This window comes from Pygocentrus nattereri, chromosome 10 (genome assembly GCF_015220715.1).
Source record: "Pygocentrus nattereri isolate fPygNat1 chromosome 10, fPygNat1.pri, whole genome shotgun sequence".
Lineage (NCBI taxonomy): Eukaryota > Metazoa > Chordata > Actinopteri > Characiformes > Serrasalmidae > Pygocentrus > Pygocentrus nattereri.
Window position 1 is genome coordinate 23,937,619 of NC_051220.1, and position 21,705 is coordinate 23,959,323.

Consider the following 21,705-nt stretch of genomic DNA (forward strand, 5'->3'; position numbering starts at 1 on the left):
ATGGAGAAGGGCTCGGAAGCGCAACCAACGTTACAAAATGTTCTTCAGTACATTGCATGTAATTACACATTTCCACCAGGTCTCCCAAAAATGTACACTGTGCAGCTTTAAGTGACAGCATTACGAGAAAAGTGATTAAAACCAACACAGTGATTACATTTTTAGCATACGCTGTCAGAAAAAAATAGAGCTTTCAGAGTACAGATGCTGTCAGTAGGATGGCACTCCTTAAGAGCACACCTTCAGTACCCTTAGATGGAGAACATCATTGTACCATTCTGTGCAGTGATATTTTTTAAAGTTGCATTGGTCTGTAAAACACATTTAAGGTGCACAGTTGGACCTTGGGAACCATGTTGATCCTTTGAGGGTATATTTACTTTGTTTGCATCTTGAGGGACTAAAACCTACCTGTACATTACCATTTTTTCTAATAGTGTTATAAGTTTAATTGTGAACTATTTGCATTGGTCCACTTGTCATGAACTGTTCCTACAATGTTTGCACAGTGGGTACCTGGCATTTTCAAATGTAAGATTAGTGGTTTTGATATGACAGTGGAGGGACAGTATGGATTTCAGGTAAAGTGAATGATAAAAATATCCCAGCCTTTATGCACAGAATTTGTTCTTTAGAAAATGGTTTAACGACTCCCCTCACATACAGTAGCTGTAAATTGTGAACGGCTGTTATAGCAACTCAAAGTTCACGGTTCTGCTGATCTGAAAATTACAATGTGCCATATGCCAATTTAACATAATTACCAGTCTTATATGCTGATAAGATGATTTGTAATTCAACACCTTTAAAAAAAGGTAGTAGAAGCTGTAGTGTGACTTCAAATATCTTGGGTCAACCATCCAGAGCAATGGACAGTGTAGAAAAGAGGTGAAGAAGATGGTGCAGGCAGGATGGAGTGGGTGGAGACGGGTGTCAGGGCTGATGTGTGATAGAAGGATAGCAGCAAGAGTGAAAGGGAAGGTTTACAAGACAGTAGTGCGTCCTGCGATGATGTATGGTTTGGACACTGTGGCTCTGTCTAAAAGACAGGAGGCTGAGCTGGAGGTGGCGGAGATGAAGATGCTGAGATTTTTGTTGGGAGTGACAAGGATGGACAAGATTAGAAATGAGCAGATCAGAGGGACAGTGAAGGTGGAGCAGTTTGGAGATAAAGCCAGAGAGGCCAGGTTGAGATGGTTTGGACATGTGTTGAGGAGGAATAGTGGATATATTGGGCAAAGAATGTTGGAGATGGACCTGCCGGGTAGAAGGAGAAAAGATAGACCTCAGAGAAGGTTTATGGATGTAGTGAAGGTGGACATGGAGATGGTTGGTGTGAAAGTAGAGGAGGCAATGGATAGGGCAAGATGGAGGCAGATGATCCACTGTGGCGACCCCTAAAGGGAGCAGCCGAAAGAAGAAGAAGAAGCTGTAGTGTCTTGCATAAATGATATTAGGTCAAATGCTGAAGAAATCAAAACATTTCAAAGCACATTATTGATTACATCACTTGCCAGGAACAAGTCAAGCTCTTTCCCCACTGTAACAAGGACTGAACAGCTTCTGTTTGTCTTTGTAAAGTGACAAGAAGCTGTAGAGGCCTGTGTTTTTCTTGCCCGTCAAGGGAACCCTACCCACTGATGTAGTCAATGTGAACGGGTCAATGCTGTAGCTTAGAGTGACACTTAAACAAAGGCTGCTCATTAAGGAGCAGGGTTCTTCCTGATCGGAGAGGTGATGCCTCTCTGTTTTACAGAATGTTGACTCTGGTAGCCCACAATGCACCATGGGGGGGCTCCAATCGCTCAGCAGCCTTTTGTGAGGCCGGCAGAGCCATCGATTGTGAGCAAGGCTATTATGCACTCTGTCTGTTGGAGATGGCTGCTGGAGGTCTGCTGCCTGATACACAAACACTCAAAAAAGCCTTAATTAACCACCAATCAAAGCCCTTCTTTAGGGGGAAAAAGAAAGCAAGATTCATTTTTTGATGGCAGACAGCGACATGCTGTAAATTATATTTCTGAGTAAGTGTGACATCATGCAGAAAGTCCAGAAAGTACTATGTAATTAAAAGGGTCATAGCACATGGGGCGAGAAGCTGTCAAATCCATTGATACACAGACTCCTATTTGTTAAGATCTGAAGCAACAAAACCTGTCCAGGTCCAAAAGGCCAAGGGTGAGTTCATGGCTTGGTGCTCATGCGGTTTATAAATGTCTGCAGGGTTGAGATTGACTCATAATTAAGGCAGCATGGAGCTAGTGAGGAATTATTAAACACCGCAGGCCCTAATGGCTTGATTAAAGTAAAAAACAAGCGGCGTTAACCTTTTCCAGGGAATGCTTATGCATTCGAGCTATGTTTCCCGCTGCAAATTTATGGAGGCAAAGAGGTCTGATGATGCCAGCCATTCACCAGCTGGGGGTTGGTCGGGGGCATAATTAAATCAAACCTGTCTGCTTGAAAAGGATCAAAGTGGTCACATCGTCCTTGACACACACCAATCCGCTAGCACATTCACGTCTGTATATGCTCAGTCACACGCAATTGCTCATAGATGCACTGTACTCAGACGCACAGATTAATACATGTTGATTGTTTTTGACATTTTCATCAAGTGCAGCCTAGGAAGGTTAATTAATTTGCAACTTTGGGCCATAATGAATCCAAAGTGCCTGAAATATTTATAGCATTCTTGTTGATGAAGGGCCGAACAGCAGACCATTTAGGGCAGCGCAAAATTGCTCTCTGAAAAAGCGTTCTGCAGGCTTCATTAATCATTTATACAAAATATTTTGTTAGCAATGTAACCCCAATTGTTAATGATTACCACATCTTACTCTCCAAGACACTGTTAGTGACAGTGTACACAAAGGATCAGGCTTTTGGCATTCAGGGTACTTTAACAAACTGTAACAAAGCACTTGATTACACATTTCCATACGAATGTCACACAACTGTCAAATGTCTGTGCAACTGCTAGAAAAAAAGTGCTTATCTTGCTGTGAAAGATCTAGCTTTTTCTCTGCGTCTTTTTGGCGATGCCTCCTGTCAGGAACACGTGCACATCCACATTCAGCATATTAAAATACTGTATATGAGAAAGTGGAAATGGAGCTTTCTGTGTTTTTCTGTGTTTTGCCCTGTGATGCACTGGCAACCTGTCTGGGTGTGACCCCCCCCACCCCACGACCCAGGAGAATAAGCGACTTAGAAAATGTGTGTGAATATTTCTATCACTGTACAAATAAGTATACTGCCCTCATAGTAAAAAAATATATGCTGGAAAAATGTAGTCTATATATCAACATTCTCATGATAATATTGCCGTAAGAATATTATAAATGTTTGTATATGTGCATGTGTGTGAGGGTAGACAACATGGACAGGCTGCTGACTGGCTACAGATGCTAAAGGAGAACCATACACTGGCCACTTGTGATATTTTAAACATTTTATTTGTACATAAATTGTTATGGCTGTACTGATTTAAAAAAATAATAAAATAATACAGTGGGTCCACCAGACCACTGAGTAACAAACCCATGAACAACACACAAGGGTTAAGCATTTGATATGTCCAAAAGAATCCAGACACTCATTAACTGCACACAGCTTTTATAATCTCCATAGAAAAGCACTGCCAGTGGAGTGGGAAGCTCTGGATCAGCTGCACATGAGCCCAAGGTTACCATGCTCAGTGCCATGCTTTGTCTAGAGGGTGTAAAGTATTGGGGCTATGGATCAATGGAACGGTATTCTCTGGAGTGATGGAACTCCAGCGATACCTTTGTGATGTGTGGTGTTTGGACTAATCATCCAACATCAGTAGCAGACATCAGTAATGCTCTTGTGGCTGAATGCAATCAAATCCTCGCAGCTGTGTTCTGACATCAAACATAAACATTTGTGAGAAAAGTAGAGGACAAACTCCTTTTTAATACCACTGAATTCAGAATTGTTGGATGAGCAGGTATCTGTTCATGTTTATGTAGTTGTGACACAAAAGTCTATGAATGTTTTAGGTTTGTCAGATCATGTTCTTTATATATCCACTTATCATATATTATTACACATCCATATCCACAACAACATTGAGAAATCCCAATACTGAGGAAGAAGAGTAGATTAAAAAGTAGAAATGGACATTTTTTGCTTTGGCATGTTAGTGTTAATATGGTTCTGCTCCTGTTTGTTTCTGTTAGGGCTTTGGGCTTCTGGGTCTGTTCCCTCTGTTGATGCGTTGCTTCAGGGAGATGACTTTGGCCAAACTCAGCGTGGCTTTCAAAGCTGCCTCCTACGTCCTGCTGGCGTTTTCTGCCAACACATGGATGGTCTTCCTGGGTGGGTTCTCATTCCTCATCTCCTGATGCTCAATATATGAAACATTGTTTTATACATACATAACACTTTGCATAAGGGCACACACAATAATAACAATAAATCATACTGAGACATTTCACAAGGTCAAATGTGCAACATAAGTATGTCATATGACGAGAAGAATGATACAGTGAGATTATTATATCGCAGTATATATTAATGGCCTTTCTTGTGCCAGATCTGCATGATAGATATGTGTATGTCCAGAACAGGGATAGGCTGTTCAAATAGCTGCATTTTTCAATGATTATAGTAACATGAAAAGTTTTTACAATTAAACATCAAAAACTCAGGAAGTTTAACATTTATTTAGTTCACGCTGCTGGAAAGACAGGTGATCTGTACTTGAGCATTTGGTTGTTTTAGTGATTTATCATTGTGTTTAGGTGTATGTGTAAGAAATGAGGGTTATTAGGAGAAGTACAAGGGTTCTTCCCTATTGGTGGTCACAGGTGGATTCTTCCTGGTTCAGAGGCATATTTTTTGTGGAAATTTTTGATGGTATTTTCAGCTGTGTATATCGCTGTTGTCAGAAGAAAACCTTGTTTTCTCCATTTTTGACGTTTTCCAGTTTTTGACACAGTTTGTGCTAGTTCTTCCGACAACAGCGATTTGGTTGTGTATGTGTTTTCTTTGCTGATATTTGTAATTGTAAAGCTTCTTTGAGTTTATGAAAGCTATTATACAGTGGGGAAAAAAGTATTTAGTCAGTCACCAATTGTGCAAGTTCTCCCACTTAAAAAGATGAGAGAGGCCTGTAATTGACATCATAGGTAGACCTCAACTATGAGAGACAAAAGGAGGAAAAAAAAATTCAGAAAATCACATTGTCTGATTTTTAAAGAATTTATTTGCAAATAATGGTGGAAAATAAGTATTTGGTCAATAACAAAAGTTCATCTCAATAATTTGTTATATATCCTTTGTTGGCAATATCAGAGGTCAAACCTTTTCTGTAAGTCTTTACAAGGTTGGCACACACCGTTGCTGGTATGTTGGCCCATTCCTCCATGCAGATCTCCTCTAGAGCAGTGATGTTTTGGGGCAAAACAGACTTTCAACTCCCTCCAAAGGTTTTCTATGGAGTTGAGATCTGCAGACTGGCTAGGCCACTCCGGGACCTTGAAATGCTTCTTCCGAAGCCACTCCTTTGTTGCCCTGGCAGTGTGCTTGGGATCATTGTCATGCTGAAAGACCCAGCCACGTTTCATCTTCAATGCTCTTGCTGATGGAAGAAGGTTTGCACTCAAAATCTCACAATACATGGCCCCATTTATTCCTTCATGTACACGGACCAGTCGTCCTGGTCCCTTTGCAGAGAAACAGCCCCAAAGCATGATGTTGCCACCCCCATGCTTCACAGTTGGTATGGTGTTCTTTGGATGCAACTCAGCATTCACTCTCCTCCAAACATGACGAGTTGTGTTTGTACCAAACAGTTCTACTTTGGTTTCATCTGACCATATGACATTCTCCCAATACTCTTCCGGAACATCCAAATGCTCTCTAGCAAACTTCAGACGCGCCCGGATATGTACTGGCTTAAGCAGGGGGACACGTCTGGCACTGCAAGATCCCCGGTGGCGTAGTGTGTTACTGACAGTAGCCTTTGTAGCGTTGGTCCCAGCTTTCTGCAGCTCATTCACTAGGTCCCCCAGAGTGGTTCTGGGATTTCTGCTCTCTGTTCTTGTGATCATTTTGACCCCATGGGCTGAGATCTTGCGTGGAGCCCCTGATCGAGGGAGATTAGCAGGGGTCTTGTACGTCTTCCATTTTCTGATTATTGCTCCCACAGTAGATTTCTTCACACCAACCTGCTTGCCTATTGCAGATTCAGTCTTCCCAGCCTGGTGCAGGTCTACAATCTTGTTTCTGGTGTCCTTCAACAGCTCTTTGGTCTTCACCATAGTGGAGTTTGGAGTGTGACTGTTTGAGGTTGTGGGCAGGTGTCTTTTATACAGATAATGAGGTCAAACAGGTGCCATTAATACAGGTAATGAGTGGAATTCTTTAAGCAATTTTAAATTACTAAGTAATTTTATTAAAGTAATTAACAACAGCACCAACAACAAAACAATAACAATAATGATGATAATAATACTACTACTACCACCACTACTACTATCACCACTACTACTACCACTACCACTACTACTACTAACACTACTACTACTACTACCACCCCCACCACTACCATTACTACCACTACTACTACCACCACCACCACCACTACTACTACCACTACTCCTACTACCACCACCACTACTCTTACCACTACCACCACTACTACCACTAATACTACTACCACCACTACTACCACCACTACTACAACCACTACTACTACTACAACCACTACTTTTACTACTACTACTACTACCACCACTACCATTACTACTACTACTACTACTACTACCAGCACTACTACTACAACCACTAATACTATTACTACCACCACTATTACTATTACCACTACTACAACCACTACTTTTACTACTACTACTACTACTACTACTACTACCACCACTATGACCACCACTACCACTACTACTACTATCACCACTACTACTACAACCACTAATACTACTACTACCACCACTATTACTATTACCACCACCACTACTACCACTACTACTACCACTACTACTACTACTACCACCACTACTACCACCACTACTACAACCACTACTTTTACTACTACTACTACTACTACTACTACTACTACCACTACTACTACTACTACTACCACCACTACTACCACTAATACTACTACCACCACTACTACCACCACTACTACAACCACTACTTTTACTACTACTACTACTACTACTACCACCACTATGACCACCACTACCACTACTACTACTATCACCACTACTACTACTATCACCACTACTACTACAACCACCACTATTACTATTACCACCACTAGTACTACTACTACTACTACTACTACTACCACCACTACTACTATGACTACTACTATCACCCCTACTACTACTACGACTACTTCTACTACTACCACTACTATTACCACTACTACTATTACCACTACTTCTACTACTACTACTACTACTACTACTACCACTACTACTATCACTACTACAACAACAATTCCAATGAAGTTGGGACATTGTGCAAAACATAAATAAAAACAGAATAAGATGATTTGCAAATCATTTTTAATCTATATTCAATTGAATACACTACAAAGACAAGATATTTAATGTTCAAACGGATAAACTTTATTGTATTTTGCAAATATTCACTCATTTTGAATTTGATGCCTGCAACACGTTCAAGTTGGGACAGGGTCAACAAAAGACTGGGAAAGTTGAGGAATGCTCAAAAAACACCTGTTTGGAACATTCCACAGGTGAGCAGGTTAATTGGAAACAGGTGAGTGTCATGATTGGGTATAAAGGGAGCATCCCTGAAAGGCTCAGTCATTCACAAGCAAGGATGGGGCAAGGTTCACCACTTTGTGAACAACTGCATGAGCAAATAGTCCAGCAGTTTAAGAACAACGTTTCTCAACATGCAATTGCAAGGAATTTAGGGATTTCATCATCTACAGTCCATAATATCATCAAAAGATTCAGAGAATCTGGAGAAATCTCTACAAGTAAGTGGAAAGTCCATAATATCATCAAGAGATTCAGAGAATCTGGAGAAATCTCTGCAAGTAAGTGGGAGGGCAGAAAACCAACATTAAATGCCCGTGACCTTCGATCCCTCAGGCGGCACTGCATTAAAAAACGACATCATTCTGTAACAGATATTACCACATGGGCTCAGGAACACTTCAGAAAACCACTGTCAGTGAACACAGTTTGTCGCTCCACCTACAAGTACAAGTTAAAACTCTGCCATGCAAAGCGAAAGCCATATATCAACAACACCCAGAAACGCTGCCGGCTTCTCTGGGCCTGAGCTCATCTGAGATGGACTGACACAAAGTGGAAAAGTGTCCTGTGGTCCAACGAATCCACATTTCCGTTGTTTTTGGTTGTTTCTGGAAATCATGGACATCGTGTCCTCCGGGCCAAAGAGGAAAAGGACTGTCCGGATTGTTATCAGTGCAAAGTTCAAAAGCCAGCATCTCTGATGGTATGGGGGGGTGTTAGTGCCCATGGCATGGGTAACTTGCACATCTGTGAAGGCACCATTAATGCTGAAAGGTACATGCAGGTTTTGGAGCAACATGTGCTGCCATCCAAGCAACGTCTTTTTCAGGGACGTCCTGCTTATTTCAGCAAGACAATGCCAAGCCACATTCTGCACGTGTTACAACGGTGTGGCTTCGTAGTAAAAGAGTGCAGGTACTAGACTGGCCTGCCTGCCATCCAGACCTGTCTCCCATTGAAAATGTGTGGCGCATTATGAAGTGCAAAATACGACAACGGAGACCCCGGACTGTTGAGCAACTGAAGTTGTACATCAAGCAAGAATGGGAAAGAATTCCACCTTCAAAGCTTCAACAATTAGTGTCCTCAGTTCCCAAATGCTTATTGAGTGTTGTTGAAATGCCCCTGTCCCAACTTCTTTGGAACGTGTTGCAGGCATCAAATTCAAAATGAGTGAATATTTGCAAAATACAATAAAGTTTATCCGTTTGAACATTAAATATCTTGTCTTTGTAGTGTATTCAATAGAATATAGGTTGAAAAGGATTTGCAAATCATCGTATTCTGTTTTTATGTATGTTTTACTACAATGACCACTGCTACCACTACTACTACTACTACCACTACTACTACTACTCCCACTAATACCACTTTTACTACTTTATGCAAAATCTAATGGATGTAGAACTATATTTTGTTCAAATTAACAAATTGCAGCCTAAACAGAGCATGAGCATAAAATATATAAAATGTATGAGTATAAAAAATGATTTTAATTCTTTTAAATTGTTAAAAATGTAAGTATGTAAGCAAGCAAGTAGTTCATTAAAACTCCCACCCCTCTGGGATGTTTGAACTCATGATCGCTTTTGAAAAGTGTGTATAATTTGACCACATATCAACACACCTTATATGTAGTCTTATAGAAATTACCATACAAATAGCAGTTGAATAATAACGCCTAGGATTAATAACTTTATAAAAAGCCTAAGGTGCAAGGGGTTAATGTGAGGTGCTTGTATGCTGATGTTTTCTCAAATTCTACAGCGCACACTTAATAAAAACCTCTCTCATACATGAGATAATCTCATGTATGAGATAAGAAACTATTTGCTTCATTTTTTTATTCAATTTTCTATTCCAAACTACTACCCTCATTTGCACACCTGATTAAGTAAACATGCCAGCTAAGATGGGTTTGGGCATCCGTATGTTTGACTAAGCATTCTATCCCAAGTGAAGTCTCCTAAACATGCTGAACATGGCTCGCATTAGGATTCACACAGCAACAAAAAGATTCTGGAAAAAAACAACCCCACATACAGCCTTCTTGTCTGGTAAAGACGTCTACAAGTCTAATAGAACCACATTATTCAATTTACAAGCATGTTAAAACCTTTTGTACTTGCTGAATTTAACATACTGCAAAAAATAAAACATTAAATGTGGCCTGTGCAAAGGTTATGGGATACTATATTTTATGTTTTATTTTTTATTTTTATTACTTAGGTGTGTACCTTGTAGAGGATGTGTTAAATTATTTTCTCTTAGAAAATCTACAAAACATGCTACTTTAGCAGTGGAGCACAAACTGTTGCATACCACTGTAATCTTGAGTGCAGCATTCTTGTAGAAAGTTTGTTTGGGCTGTGGAGGTGGCACCATTAAGAGCGGCACTTACACCCCCTGCTATTCTGTGCAGATAGTAATTGTTGAGGAGGAGGGACCGATTGGTATTGATACCCTTAATTGCATAAATGGTCATGGAGATTGTTATTCTAATAGACATGGCAGACTAGAGTGCTTTGAAGAGGAGATGAGTGCCAGCTATGGTGAATAATCAGCAGCTGGAAGAGGCATCAGCATTCCGCTCTTTTCCGTTATCAGGGATAATGAGGGGCACAGCGGCATCATGCAGGAGTCACCACCTCCATTTCGATGCCGAGGCACGTTTGCGTGTGTGTGTGTGTGTGTGCGACGGGGTGGGGGACGAGCATGCCTTATCCCAAATAACCATGGCAATAAGCAAGCGCTCTTGACGTGATTTTGTGGAGCTGCTTCTTCTCTGCATACTTGAACAGTTTACTGAGATGACTGAGTTTTGCGTTTGTAGACATTAAAATGGGGTTAGTGGCTTGGGTTGACTCTTTGGAACCACATGCATATGGATGAGGTTCATGAATTATTGAACATCTTAATTCTCACCAATTTGCACATTAGGATCTATGGTATGTGTAGCCCTTGGCTGCACTCCTCGCAATGGTAACATAGCTGTGTTGTATGTCTGTGCATCACGTCTCTGTTACAACATAATGTGCTGAGTTTTTCAAACTCTTGTGTTTGGTTTTGTTTGCCTTAAAGTGGCTGTAGTGGCAACTCCTGCTGGGATAACACAAGCTGTGATTCGATCTATGTCTTCTGCCATCGTGGGACCTGATGAACAAGGTAGGCTGTCAATGTTATACACTGTAATACCTTATACTCTCAGTTATTCCACATAGAGACATACATCACCAGGGATGGGATGTGACAGAATATATATTCAGAATACAGGAGTGCAACAAGAATAGCACCAACTTAATTCAGTTAATTCAGCATAATTCAGTTGTTAAGATCTACACAAATGCCCAATCTCATTTCACCCCTTGCCCCTACCACTCACCCCTCTGTTTTGTGTGTTTGCTGATGTCCTGGTAGCCAGCTAGCTAAATTTCCCATTCCGCTTTAAATAGTCCAGCAGTATTGATGCCTGAAATGCTAGAATGTACCTGCTGTTCCATTTAAGGTGGAACAGGAAAACTTGAATAGCTCACATCAGCTTCATATCACTAAAGAATTAGGGGCGGGTGATAAGAAATAACTGTCACATCCCCCTCTTTAAAGGCATATGATGCCCTTAATATAACTAAAGCCAAGCAGCAAGGTTGCTGAACTTTACCCTCCTCCTTTCACAGCAGTGTGGCAGTGCACTGCTACAGAGCATTGCTAGTAGCCAGTTAATTTAGTAATGTTCTGTTTATTTGAGGGTTGTCCCATTTCATAGGGAAAGGTTTTAACCACTACCCATTGGAACTCAGTTCTAAGGGGGCAAGATGACACTCGAAAATAAGGGGTAGGGGTAAAAATAAGAAATGGGATTGGGCCAAGGAAATGCTGAGTGGTTTGATGCAAGTTGGTGCATTATAGGGAATGTATCACTGTTGTCAGAAGAAAACCTTGTTTCTCCAAAATGAAATGATAACTTCACAGGAGAAGCAAAAACCTGCTTCACTTTTAATGGAAGTCAACGGAACTAGAGTTTTTACCAAGTCATTTTGGTCCATTCTTCATGAAATTTACACGTTACAAACTGAAAAACAACAAAAATGGTGGTTTTCTTCCAACAACAGTGATAGTGTAATCCAATCATATGAGCACAACTTACACACCACCACCCCGTCAGTGTCACTGCAGTGCTGAGAATGGTTCACCACCCAAATAATACTTGCTCTGTGATGGTCCTGTGGGGTTATGACCACTGAAGAACAGGGTAAAGTGGTATAACAAAGTATACAGAGCAGCAGATGAACTACAGTATGTAATTGTAAACCTTTGTGAGTGTAAGTGTATTGTAAGCATAGAAACAAAGAGTAGTACTTAACGAAGGGGCTGGTGTATATATGTATACTCAAACTACAAAGCTCTATCTATCAGCCCACACTTTAATGATCAACTCTGATAACTACAAAACATACATATTATTTTCATAGCAGTTGCTGAATAATTTATAGTGAATAATGACTCTTTCAATGATTTTAATAAGGCTGCAGGGTTAACACAGTGCAGCCAGGGCTGGAAAATAGGCCTGCTCTTTTTCCTTAGGCCTCTCTAGCTTAGAGTATTTTAACCTCCTCTATCACAAACAGATTAGACTCATGCTTTCATTATTAATCTGCAGTGTGTCTGGCATGTGTTTTTGCCTGATAACTTAGCTGAAAGATGCTAATCTCTGTTTTCTTCTCATGGCTCCTTAATGAGAGGCACATCTAGGCTCATTAATTATATGAAAGTGAGGTGCTGAATAACTGAAGGTTTTAAAGATTTATTTATTGTCATTGTTGTTTATTGTTCAGCAATTCTTTTCAAGCATCTGACTACAACATAAAGCCTGAATGTGCAACAGATTCACACTTTATAGCACACTTTAAACTATCAAACTGTAGAACTGGATGTTGAAAGACTTTCTACTGGTAGTTGGATATCACTCAAAAAGGCTTTAAAAGTGACTGACATCCTAACTAACCAATTTGGCTGTATGTTCAAAGGGATTTATTAATACTAACGACAGATGCAGTGTGATTATATAGGGAAAATGTCACATCAGCAGAGACATGGTCTTCAATTACAGTACTGTGGAAAGTCAGAGACAACCTTGAATTTAATTTCCTGTCAAAACAACCATTAAGTGCATGTTACTCATTTCTTCAGGAGATTTTCTGAGGAGATTAGATATAAGATAGTTCACTTGCATAAAGGGGGAAAAGTAGATGTGAATTAAACATGAGTTTAATCAAAACTGTCCCCATCAGATTAACAGTACTTAAAGCTTTCATTTTTGAAAGATTTGAGAAAATCAAACTCCACTGTTGCTTCAGATCTGAAAGTGGATGTGTAGCTGTCAAGAAAAGCCTTTATGTAGAAAAGGAAATAGATAAAATAAAAAGGAGAACATTTACAAACCAACCCAAGAAGCTGCTGGTGGTCTCAGAACAATGGACGTTGGAATACATTGAAGTGTGAGCCTTGGTTCCTCCCAAGGTTTCTTCCTCAGCTCTGAGGGAGTTTTTCCTTGTCACTGTCGCCTCGGGCTTGCTCACCTGGGGGTTTTTACATTTATGTCAAAACTTTGTCTTTACTGAAATTCTGTGAAGCTGCTTTGTGACATCAATTGTAAAAAGCGCTACACAAATATATTTGATTTGATTTGATTTGATTGAAAAACTGAAAGCAAGTTCCCCCAAAAGAATGGAAGCTGTAATAAAGGCAAAGAGTTGACACACTAAAACCTAAAACATATTGACATATACACTATATTTCCAAAAGTATTCAGTTACACATCCAAATCATTGAATTCAGGTGTTCCAATCACTTCCATGGCCACAGGTGTATAAAATCAAGCACCTAGACACGCAGACTGCTTCTACAAACATTTGTGAAAGAATGGGCCGCTCTCAGGAGCTCAGTGAATGCCAGCATGGTACCATGATAGGAGGCCACGTCCAGTCATAAAATTTTCTCACTACTAAATATTCCACAGTCAACTGTCAGTGGTATTATAACAAAGTACAAGCAATTGGGAATGACAGCAACTCAGCCACAAAGTGGTAGGCCATGTAAAATGACAGCAAGGTCAGCGGATGCTGAGGCTCATAGTGCACAGAGGTCGGCAATTCTCTGCAGAGTCAATCACTACAGACCTCCAAACTTCATGTGGCCTTCAGATTGAACTTGATGGAATGGGTTTCCATGGCCGAGCAGCTGCATCCAAGCCTTACATCACCAAGCACAATGCAATGAATTACTGAACGAAGCATCGAATGCAGTGGTGTAAAGCACCGCCACTGGACTCTAGAGCAGTGGAGACATGTTCTCTGGAGTGACAAATCATGCTTCTCTGTCTGACAAGCCAATGGACAAGTCTGGCTTTGGCGGTTGCCATGAAAACAGTACTTGTCTGACTGCATTGTGTCAAGTGTAGAGTTCGGTGGAGGGGGGATTCTGGTGTTGGGTCATTTTTCAGGAGTTGGGCTCGGCCCCTTAGTTCCAGTGAAAGGAGAGATTTTGGATAATTTCATGCTCCCAACTTTGTGGGAACAGTTTGGGGACGGCCCCTTCCTGTTCCAGCATGTCTGTGCACCAGTGCACAAAGCAGGTCCATAAAGAAATGAATGAGTGAGTTTGTTGTGGAAGAACTTGACTGGCCTGCACAGAGTCCTGACCTCAACCCGAAAGGACACTTTCTGGATGAATTAAGTGGGGACTGTGAGCCTTCTCGTCCAACATCAGTGTCTGACCTCACAAATGCGCTTCTGGAAGAATGGTCAAAAATTCCCATAAACACACTCCTAACCTTTGTGGAAAGCCTTCCCAGAAGAGTTGAAGCTGTTATAGCTGCAAAGGGTGGGCCGACATCATATTAAACCCTATGGATTAAGAATGGGATCTCACTGAAGTTCATATGTGTGTGAAGGCAGATGAGCAAATACTTTTGGCAATATAGTGTATGTTTGGGCTTCTGTGTAACTTCCTGTTAAATATATGTTTTCTGGTTTTATTTTTTCATGTTGCTGAAACCATTTGTAAACACCAGCTGCTGTTTACATCGTGTGAACATCATGAATGGAGCAATAGAGATGATCCCACATTTTTAATCTAAAATGTCACTACATTAACTTAAAGTTTTCATTTCAGAGATTTTTATAGCGCATTTAAATAACATACACAATACCAAGCTTGTATTTAGATTGATCTTCACAATGAGAACAGTGTTCATGTCATCAGACCCCTCAGCCAAGATAAAAAGGCGGCTTTCCAGCGAGACTTCCACCAGCATCTAAAAACAATGTAGAAGCTGAGAAATGATCAGTGAAACTGATAAAGAGAATGTGTGTGACAGATTCTCTCTCATTCAATCTCAATTACAGCATGTTTCTGTGATCATCTCCAAAGTTTTGCCACATCGGCTGTGTTTTTCTGGGTCACTGTGAGTGTGCTGAATTTGTGTAGAACAACCACGGAGACGCTCTAGTTTTCCTCTCCTGCAAAAACTTGCCTTTTCCAGCCTCCATCACAAACGTTGTCTCTAAAGAGCTGCTTCTTTTCTGCAGCTTGTCTCTCACACTGCACATGTCACCAGCGCTACAGAGTTAGCGTTCTGGAGCACTTTCAGCTCCAGCTCAGATCAATAAGGATTCCGTGTTAGAGGCACTTAAAGGCCGCTCACACGCACGCAGCAGCTCATTCTGCTCCAGTTAGTCAGAGCCGTCCCAGCACTCACTACAGCATGGGGAGATGTTTTATCAATGTGGATCAAACCATTATTCTTGCCGCCACTCCATACACTTCACTGCACAGATGCCAGCAAGTGCTGCCATTACTCAACTGCTTCAGGACAGAAGATAAACAAGAGTCTGCGCTTTATTTTACAGCTACACCCAGACTATACTTTAGATAAAGCATGGGTTAATACGGGTCACAGGTCGACGCAGTAAAACATATGTGAAAACGCAAGCCTGTGCATCTTATTTGAATAAGCATGGAACTTTTAAATGCGATAACAAAGGCATGGTGTAATAAAGCAATAAGCTGTGAGGGACCATATATTGAATAATTTTAACAGGTAAGGGGTATTATTAAGCACAATGTGAAGCAGAGTTGCAATACCAGGGAATATATATTTCCAGGTTTGTATGATACAATGTGGTACAAAGTGGTGTGTTGCAGTAATGCAATTCCTTTTTCCTGTAACAAAGTGGTGTAATGCACTACAGTTAAAAGCCTTATAATCACACAACAGTTATAGATAGGAAGCACTGTGAAGTCTGCCTTCTTGAAACAATCTGTCAAAGCAACTAATTGTGCTAAAATGAAATGGATAAAGACCCTTGTGCTGAATAACAGAGTCTCAGTATTCAATCAGAAACAGCTTTGTAAGTAAAAATTGGTAAAAGGTGAAAATGAGGCTTTATTAAGTGTTGGGCAACAGTGTCATAGAGCAGGCAAGGGTCAAAACCAGAAAGGCTAACAAACAAGTAAAAAAAAAAAAACATCACCAGGCGAGCAAATCTGAAGAGCAAAAGGCAAAAAAGCAAAGTCAAGAGTTCCAGGCAAGTAAACAGGCAAAATGCCCAGTAGCTATCATAAAATGAAGCACTACCTTGCATCTTATACTAACTCTAATGAATCATATGACCAAAAGCACAGGTGACCGACATTAGTATTCAGGTGACTGTGAGCACTGATTGGAGCTCTGTGGAGAGTCATGTGGTTCCTGGGAGATGGAGATCATAGTCGTGTCTGAGCCGGAGGGATGAGTGACATCATGCTTCATTCATAAAGGTTCCATTATTCAAGCAGCTGTATGTGCACTGATTCTAGTAGCTAGTTTCAAACAGCATTAGCTGTCAATAACTACATAACTGTTTCTTGTCCAAAGTCAGAGATGGTGGCCTCTTAAATGATGCTGAATGTGATTGGCTGTTTCTTCCTAAATACAGTACTGAGTTTCTCCTCTGCCTTTACTGTTGGTCGAAATTTGTATCAGTTTTGGAGAGTAACAGACTGTCACACCTCCTTCAGACATGACTGAGCCTACAACCAACCTGGCAACTCATGACTGCATTACCCAAAACCTCTCGCTGCATCACGTAACTTAGGACGGACACACACACACACACACACACACACACACACACACACACACACACACACCTAGTTCACCAGTCTTCTGATTGAGCACACCTCACTCTTGTTACATGTGTTTGTTAGTTTAGTTTATAAGCTCCAGCCACGCAAGCTGACTGGTTGAGAGGCGTTCTAACCACGCTGTTATTTCGCCATAACGTCAAGGATTTTTTCACAAACATTGTATCACCCTGCTAAAAAAACAGTTTCTAAGCAACGACTTTGATAGGAGACGCTCAAGCTATTTGAATGTTTTCACTTCTTACTTTGTGCAGAAGAAACAGTAAAATGGATACTTTTAAATAACATTTGACCTACAGCCGATTTGGCCAGAATCTGAAGATGAGCTCGTTACTCTGATATAGCAACAAGCTGCTTGTTAAGGAACTATAATTTGGCATAAGGAACTGCTAACATTAAAACATGTAAAACGCCCCATTCATGGTCTGCGGTGTTCGGCCCGGTTTATTCATTTCTTACTTTATTTATTTAACTGTTCTATAAAAGCAATAGAACATCATCCCGGCTGTGATGATATACGGCGACCAAATCACAGCCATGACGTTATTTTGTGATGTCACACTCCGTCTCGTGTTCTATTGGTTAAGTCCAGGCTTTAGTTCAGGACCTTTGCCAATCATCATCACTCTAATGTGTGTACTGAGCATTTCCATTGTGTTTCTGACTGTTTCTTTGTGTGTGACCTGTTTTCTGTTAATAACTTTGTTTGGAGCCTGGTGTTTTGGTTTGCTGGTTTCTGACCTTCTGCTATACTTTCTCTGTGATTTTGGATTCCCCTTTTTGGTGACTCATGCCTCTGCTGCGAGCGTCTGATTACATTTGTTACAATGTTACACAGATGTAAAGTAATGAGCAGTCAGATTACTATTTCCAGAAAGTACTGAATAAAAGAAAATCCCATTACATTGTGAGAGAAGTAATTAATCATTTTAACTACTCCAACATTGATCATATGGAATATTTTGTACTTGTGCCCATTAGAACAAGATTAATTAGAAAGAAAACAAGAGTTCTGCTTTCCTGGGGGCTTTAAACCCTCTTAACCATGTAAAAATCACTGTAACACACAGGCAAGTGGTTGTTGCTTTCAGAAACAGTCACATATAATACAAAGTTCAACAATAGCCTATAATATAGGTAAAAGTAGAGTACAGTAATCTACAGTAGAGAGTTTGACTACAAAATAGACAAAGGTTTTTACTAAACTGCCGCATTATATGGGTTATATATGTGTGTGCATGTGTATAGAATGTTTTATAGTAGCTTTAATTCAGTTTTTAGAATTTAGTTTTTTCTTTTTGTAATTATCTTTACTAATTGCCCATTCAAAAAGTGTAGGAATTCTGTAAAAGAAAAAATTCCAAGTGTTCAAACCATCTGTTGAATATGAGGAAAAGGTATTGTTGTGTATACAGTTTTGTTTTACAGGAAGAAAAAAACATCCTTTATGTATTTTAATATGCTTCCCTCATTATTCCATATAGAAACAAATGTAAATACACTGGAAGAACAGAATGTAGATTCAATGTATATGTAATTCACTGCATAAATAAGTAGCCTCAGTAATACTGCTGAGTAATTGGCTTGACCTTTACCTCCGCAGGTGCCATGTTCTCCTTCTCAGCCTCAGTGGAGGCCACATGCTTCTTCATTGCTGCCTTCATATTCAATGGCCTCTACCCACTGACCCTGCCCACCTTTCCTGGCATGCCCTTCATCGTCATGGCTGGCTTCAGCATCATCGTCCTCATCCTCATGCAGTAAGTGATACCGTGGCTGAAACAGATTCCATATTTGCGATATTAAGATGCATCATTGGCAAAAGCAGCATATTGACTCATAAACAAGATGTTAATGTTTGTTGACATGCATAACAATCCTGGCAACCCTAATCGTCAAATGAGGTGACACAGTAATTATCTCATATTAATGTGGATGCTCTTCAAGCATTATGAATAATTGCCCTACAACGATTTTAGGGGGCTCTCGCCAGACATAAGTACATTTCAAATGGAAATGTTCAAAACAAACACTTATAGTGCTAACAGTTGTAAATTAGTCTGTTTCTTTCTCCTTCACACACATACCCCCCACCCACTCTCACACCCACACACGCACACACATGTTGATCTTTTAAGATTCATGCAAAGAACTTGAGCATAATATCTATACTGGATGTGTAATCACTTCCTAATGTTCTGTAATTGCACTGAGGAGGAATTGTATGAGCTAATTTCATTTTCCTCCAGCGTGGGCTGCACATGAGCATAGTTTTGTCTTAATGGAGGGTAATATCTCTCGAAACAAAGATTTCCTTCTGTTTACCTCATGCGTCTTTATTGCATTTATATGTCTTCTCTCATTCTGAATCTCTCACTTTGAAACATTTTCATAGTTTGCAAATGCAAATACTGTGTTAGACTGAAAAACAGGCCAAGTTTTAGGCATTATTCATCTGTATGAGCCATTAAAAGCAATGACATTGAGCTCACATTAACTGGAGACAATAATCAACTCCCCAATACAGCCATATGCATTTCGTAACAATTGAATGTGCGACACTGATGTTACATGATCCTCAGTGGAGTAATAGGGACAAAGTGGAATTAGATATTGATCTGTCTCTTGTGTATTCCTTCAGTCACCAACATTCTGAACAAGAGAGAGATGACAATGACATACATTGAGATTAAATGGTGACTGGACCATCCAAGTTATAGTTCAGGGGTCATTTAAGTCGATCATAGCAATAAGCAAAAAAATAACAAAAAGTTCTGCTTTACCATGGTGATAACCACAGTTAAGGAGTGTTGTAAGGCACAACAAAAAGTAGAGTAAAATCAGTGTAACACAGTGGCTTATTGCTTCTGTAAAACAGCAGCAAAATACAATATGATAAAGTAAATACGCATATGAAACGCAATTATCAAAAATAAAGATATTAGTAACAAAGCTTCCACTAGTAACTGTTAGTTCCCATCATGGTGTCCTGAAGTTTGTCTGCAACATAATTTCCATGCATCTTAACTGTTACTTGAAGCATATCATAAACAAATTTGCACACAACGCATGCAGTGACGCCACTAGAATAAGCAGAAACTTAGCAAATTGTTAATTCTCGATACATAATATCATTGTCGCAATAGTTTTCTACAAGGTGTTATTTATATATTTGCAGCATTTTTATCACCTTCATATATTTCTTCCAGCTGTCATTGCTATTCTTTTTTCTGTCTGTCTTTTATCTCTTCTGTGTATCTTATACCTTGTTTAAGTAACTATTATAGTTGTAGCCTACATGATGATAACTCATCCTGTCCTAGAAGCAGTGCAAGTTAATTGCTGAGCACATCAGTCTCCACTTCTAAGAATTTTCATCCCTTGGAACCCAAATGAGTCTGAGCTATGTGTAAAATTAGGGATCATCAATAGAGTAGAAAATTATTGTAGCTATGTAGATTAACAGCAGGCTAAAACAATAAATGGTGGAACATGCAACAGTTTAAACAGATGTTAACATTGGCTGGCTTTTAAAGCAGCTGGTTGCAGAAACATTAGCTACAAGAAATGATTTTTTCTTGTCATGGCTCAGGTAACGTGCTCAGTCGGGAGTAGGGGGTCTAATTTCTAACCGCCCAATAAACCAGCTTCTGTTTTGTTCTCTTGTCTGTTAAACTGGGGAAATCAGTAGTTTGAAAGTATTTTGTTCAATATGATCACAAGGCATGCTATCAGCGTTTTGATTGGTTGTTGAGACTTTTGCAGCATTTGTGGCTTATTTTCAAGTGAGTTGCAGGACACAATTCAAGAGCAATTTTGCTTCCTATAGGTTCAAAGCAACTAAACTGCATAAAGATTTCACTGTGTAAATACTGGTTATTGGTTAAGTGTCAGATGGCATGATAACATGATAACCAAATTTTACCTATTGTATTTTGTCAAACAACCTAAAAGAAAAACTCTTTGCCAAAAAATATGTTTGTCAGTTTATCACATGGCTGCTAAAAACTGACTGTCTGGCTTTATGGCTGCTGCAAACTTAAAGTCAAATGTTTTGTGACAAAGAGTGGCAAACCTGAACTGCTCCCACATCAGCATTGCAAAGGAGAAGTAGAGAGCATTTATCAATCCACATTTATGTTTTTCTCACGTGTGTAAATATGTTGAGTGACCATCAGCTCAGTATTAACATGATTCATCATTCATAAATGCTCACATTTTTATTTTTACATCCTTTTTTTACATTTTTATCCCATTTTTATTTATTTCTTACAGAAAACTTATCAATGAACTGTTAAGCTGAAAACATATGATCTAATGTACCCTGATTTTCACTATAGCCTAATCTAGTTGCACATTCATTATGAAAGCATATTTTATAGAACCTGCCATGGAAATGTATTGCATAAGCCATAAATGACGAGGGCAACTGTACTGGGGAGCAGCTCCGCCCTTGTTAAATAGCAGCAGTATACAGACCTGAAGGGAGACACATCAACACTTTTTGTTTAATTATTTATAAAAGCCCTTTGGATGAATATTTTAGGAGACATCATGTTCAGCAGGATTTAAATTTTCCGGTCCTACAAAGTCAAATGCCAGTATTTACCTTCAACAGAAAATAAACCATGAACAATTCTTCCACCCCACTGGTTATTTAAAAGTATGGTTGCCAAGCAACATCACGATCAAAGATAACTCCATGAACAACACAATGGTTTTTAATTTCTCCAAA

The 21,705-nt window shown here is 39.8% G+C and overlaps 1 protein-coding gene across 2 annotated transcripts in view; it reads left to right on the forward strand.

Moving 5' to 3' along the window:
* zgc:174356 (uncharacterized protein LOC100137120 homolog) overlaps window positions 1-21,705 on the forward strand; it is a 59,926-nt gene that overhangs the window by 11,542 nt on the left and 26,679 nt on the right. Inside the window, exons 4-6 of one of the 2 annotated variants that reach the window (XM_037542277.1) lie at window positions 4,206-4,344; window positions 10,869-10,952; window positions 18,574-18,730. In XM_037542277.1, coding sequence (XP_037398174.1) covers window positions 4,206-4,344; window positions 10,869-10,952; window positions 18,574-18,730 — 380 coding nt within the window. Of the gene's footprint in view, window positions 1-4,205; window positions 4,345-10,868; window positions 10,953-18,573; window positions 18,735-21,705 lie in introns of those variants that run through there. The other variant, XM_017694372.2, reaches the window with a different exon arrangement.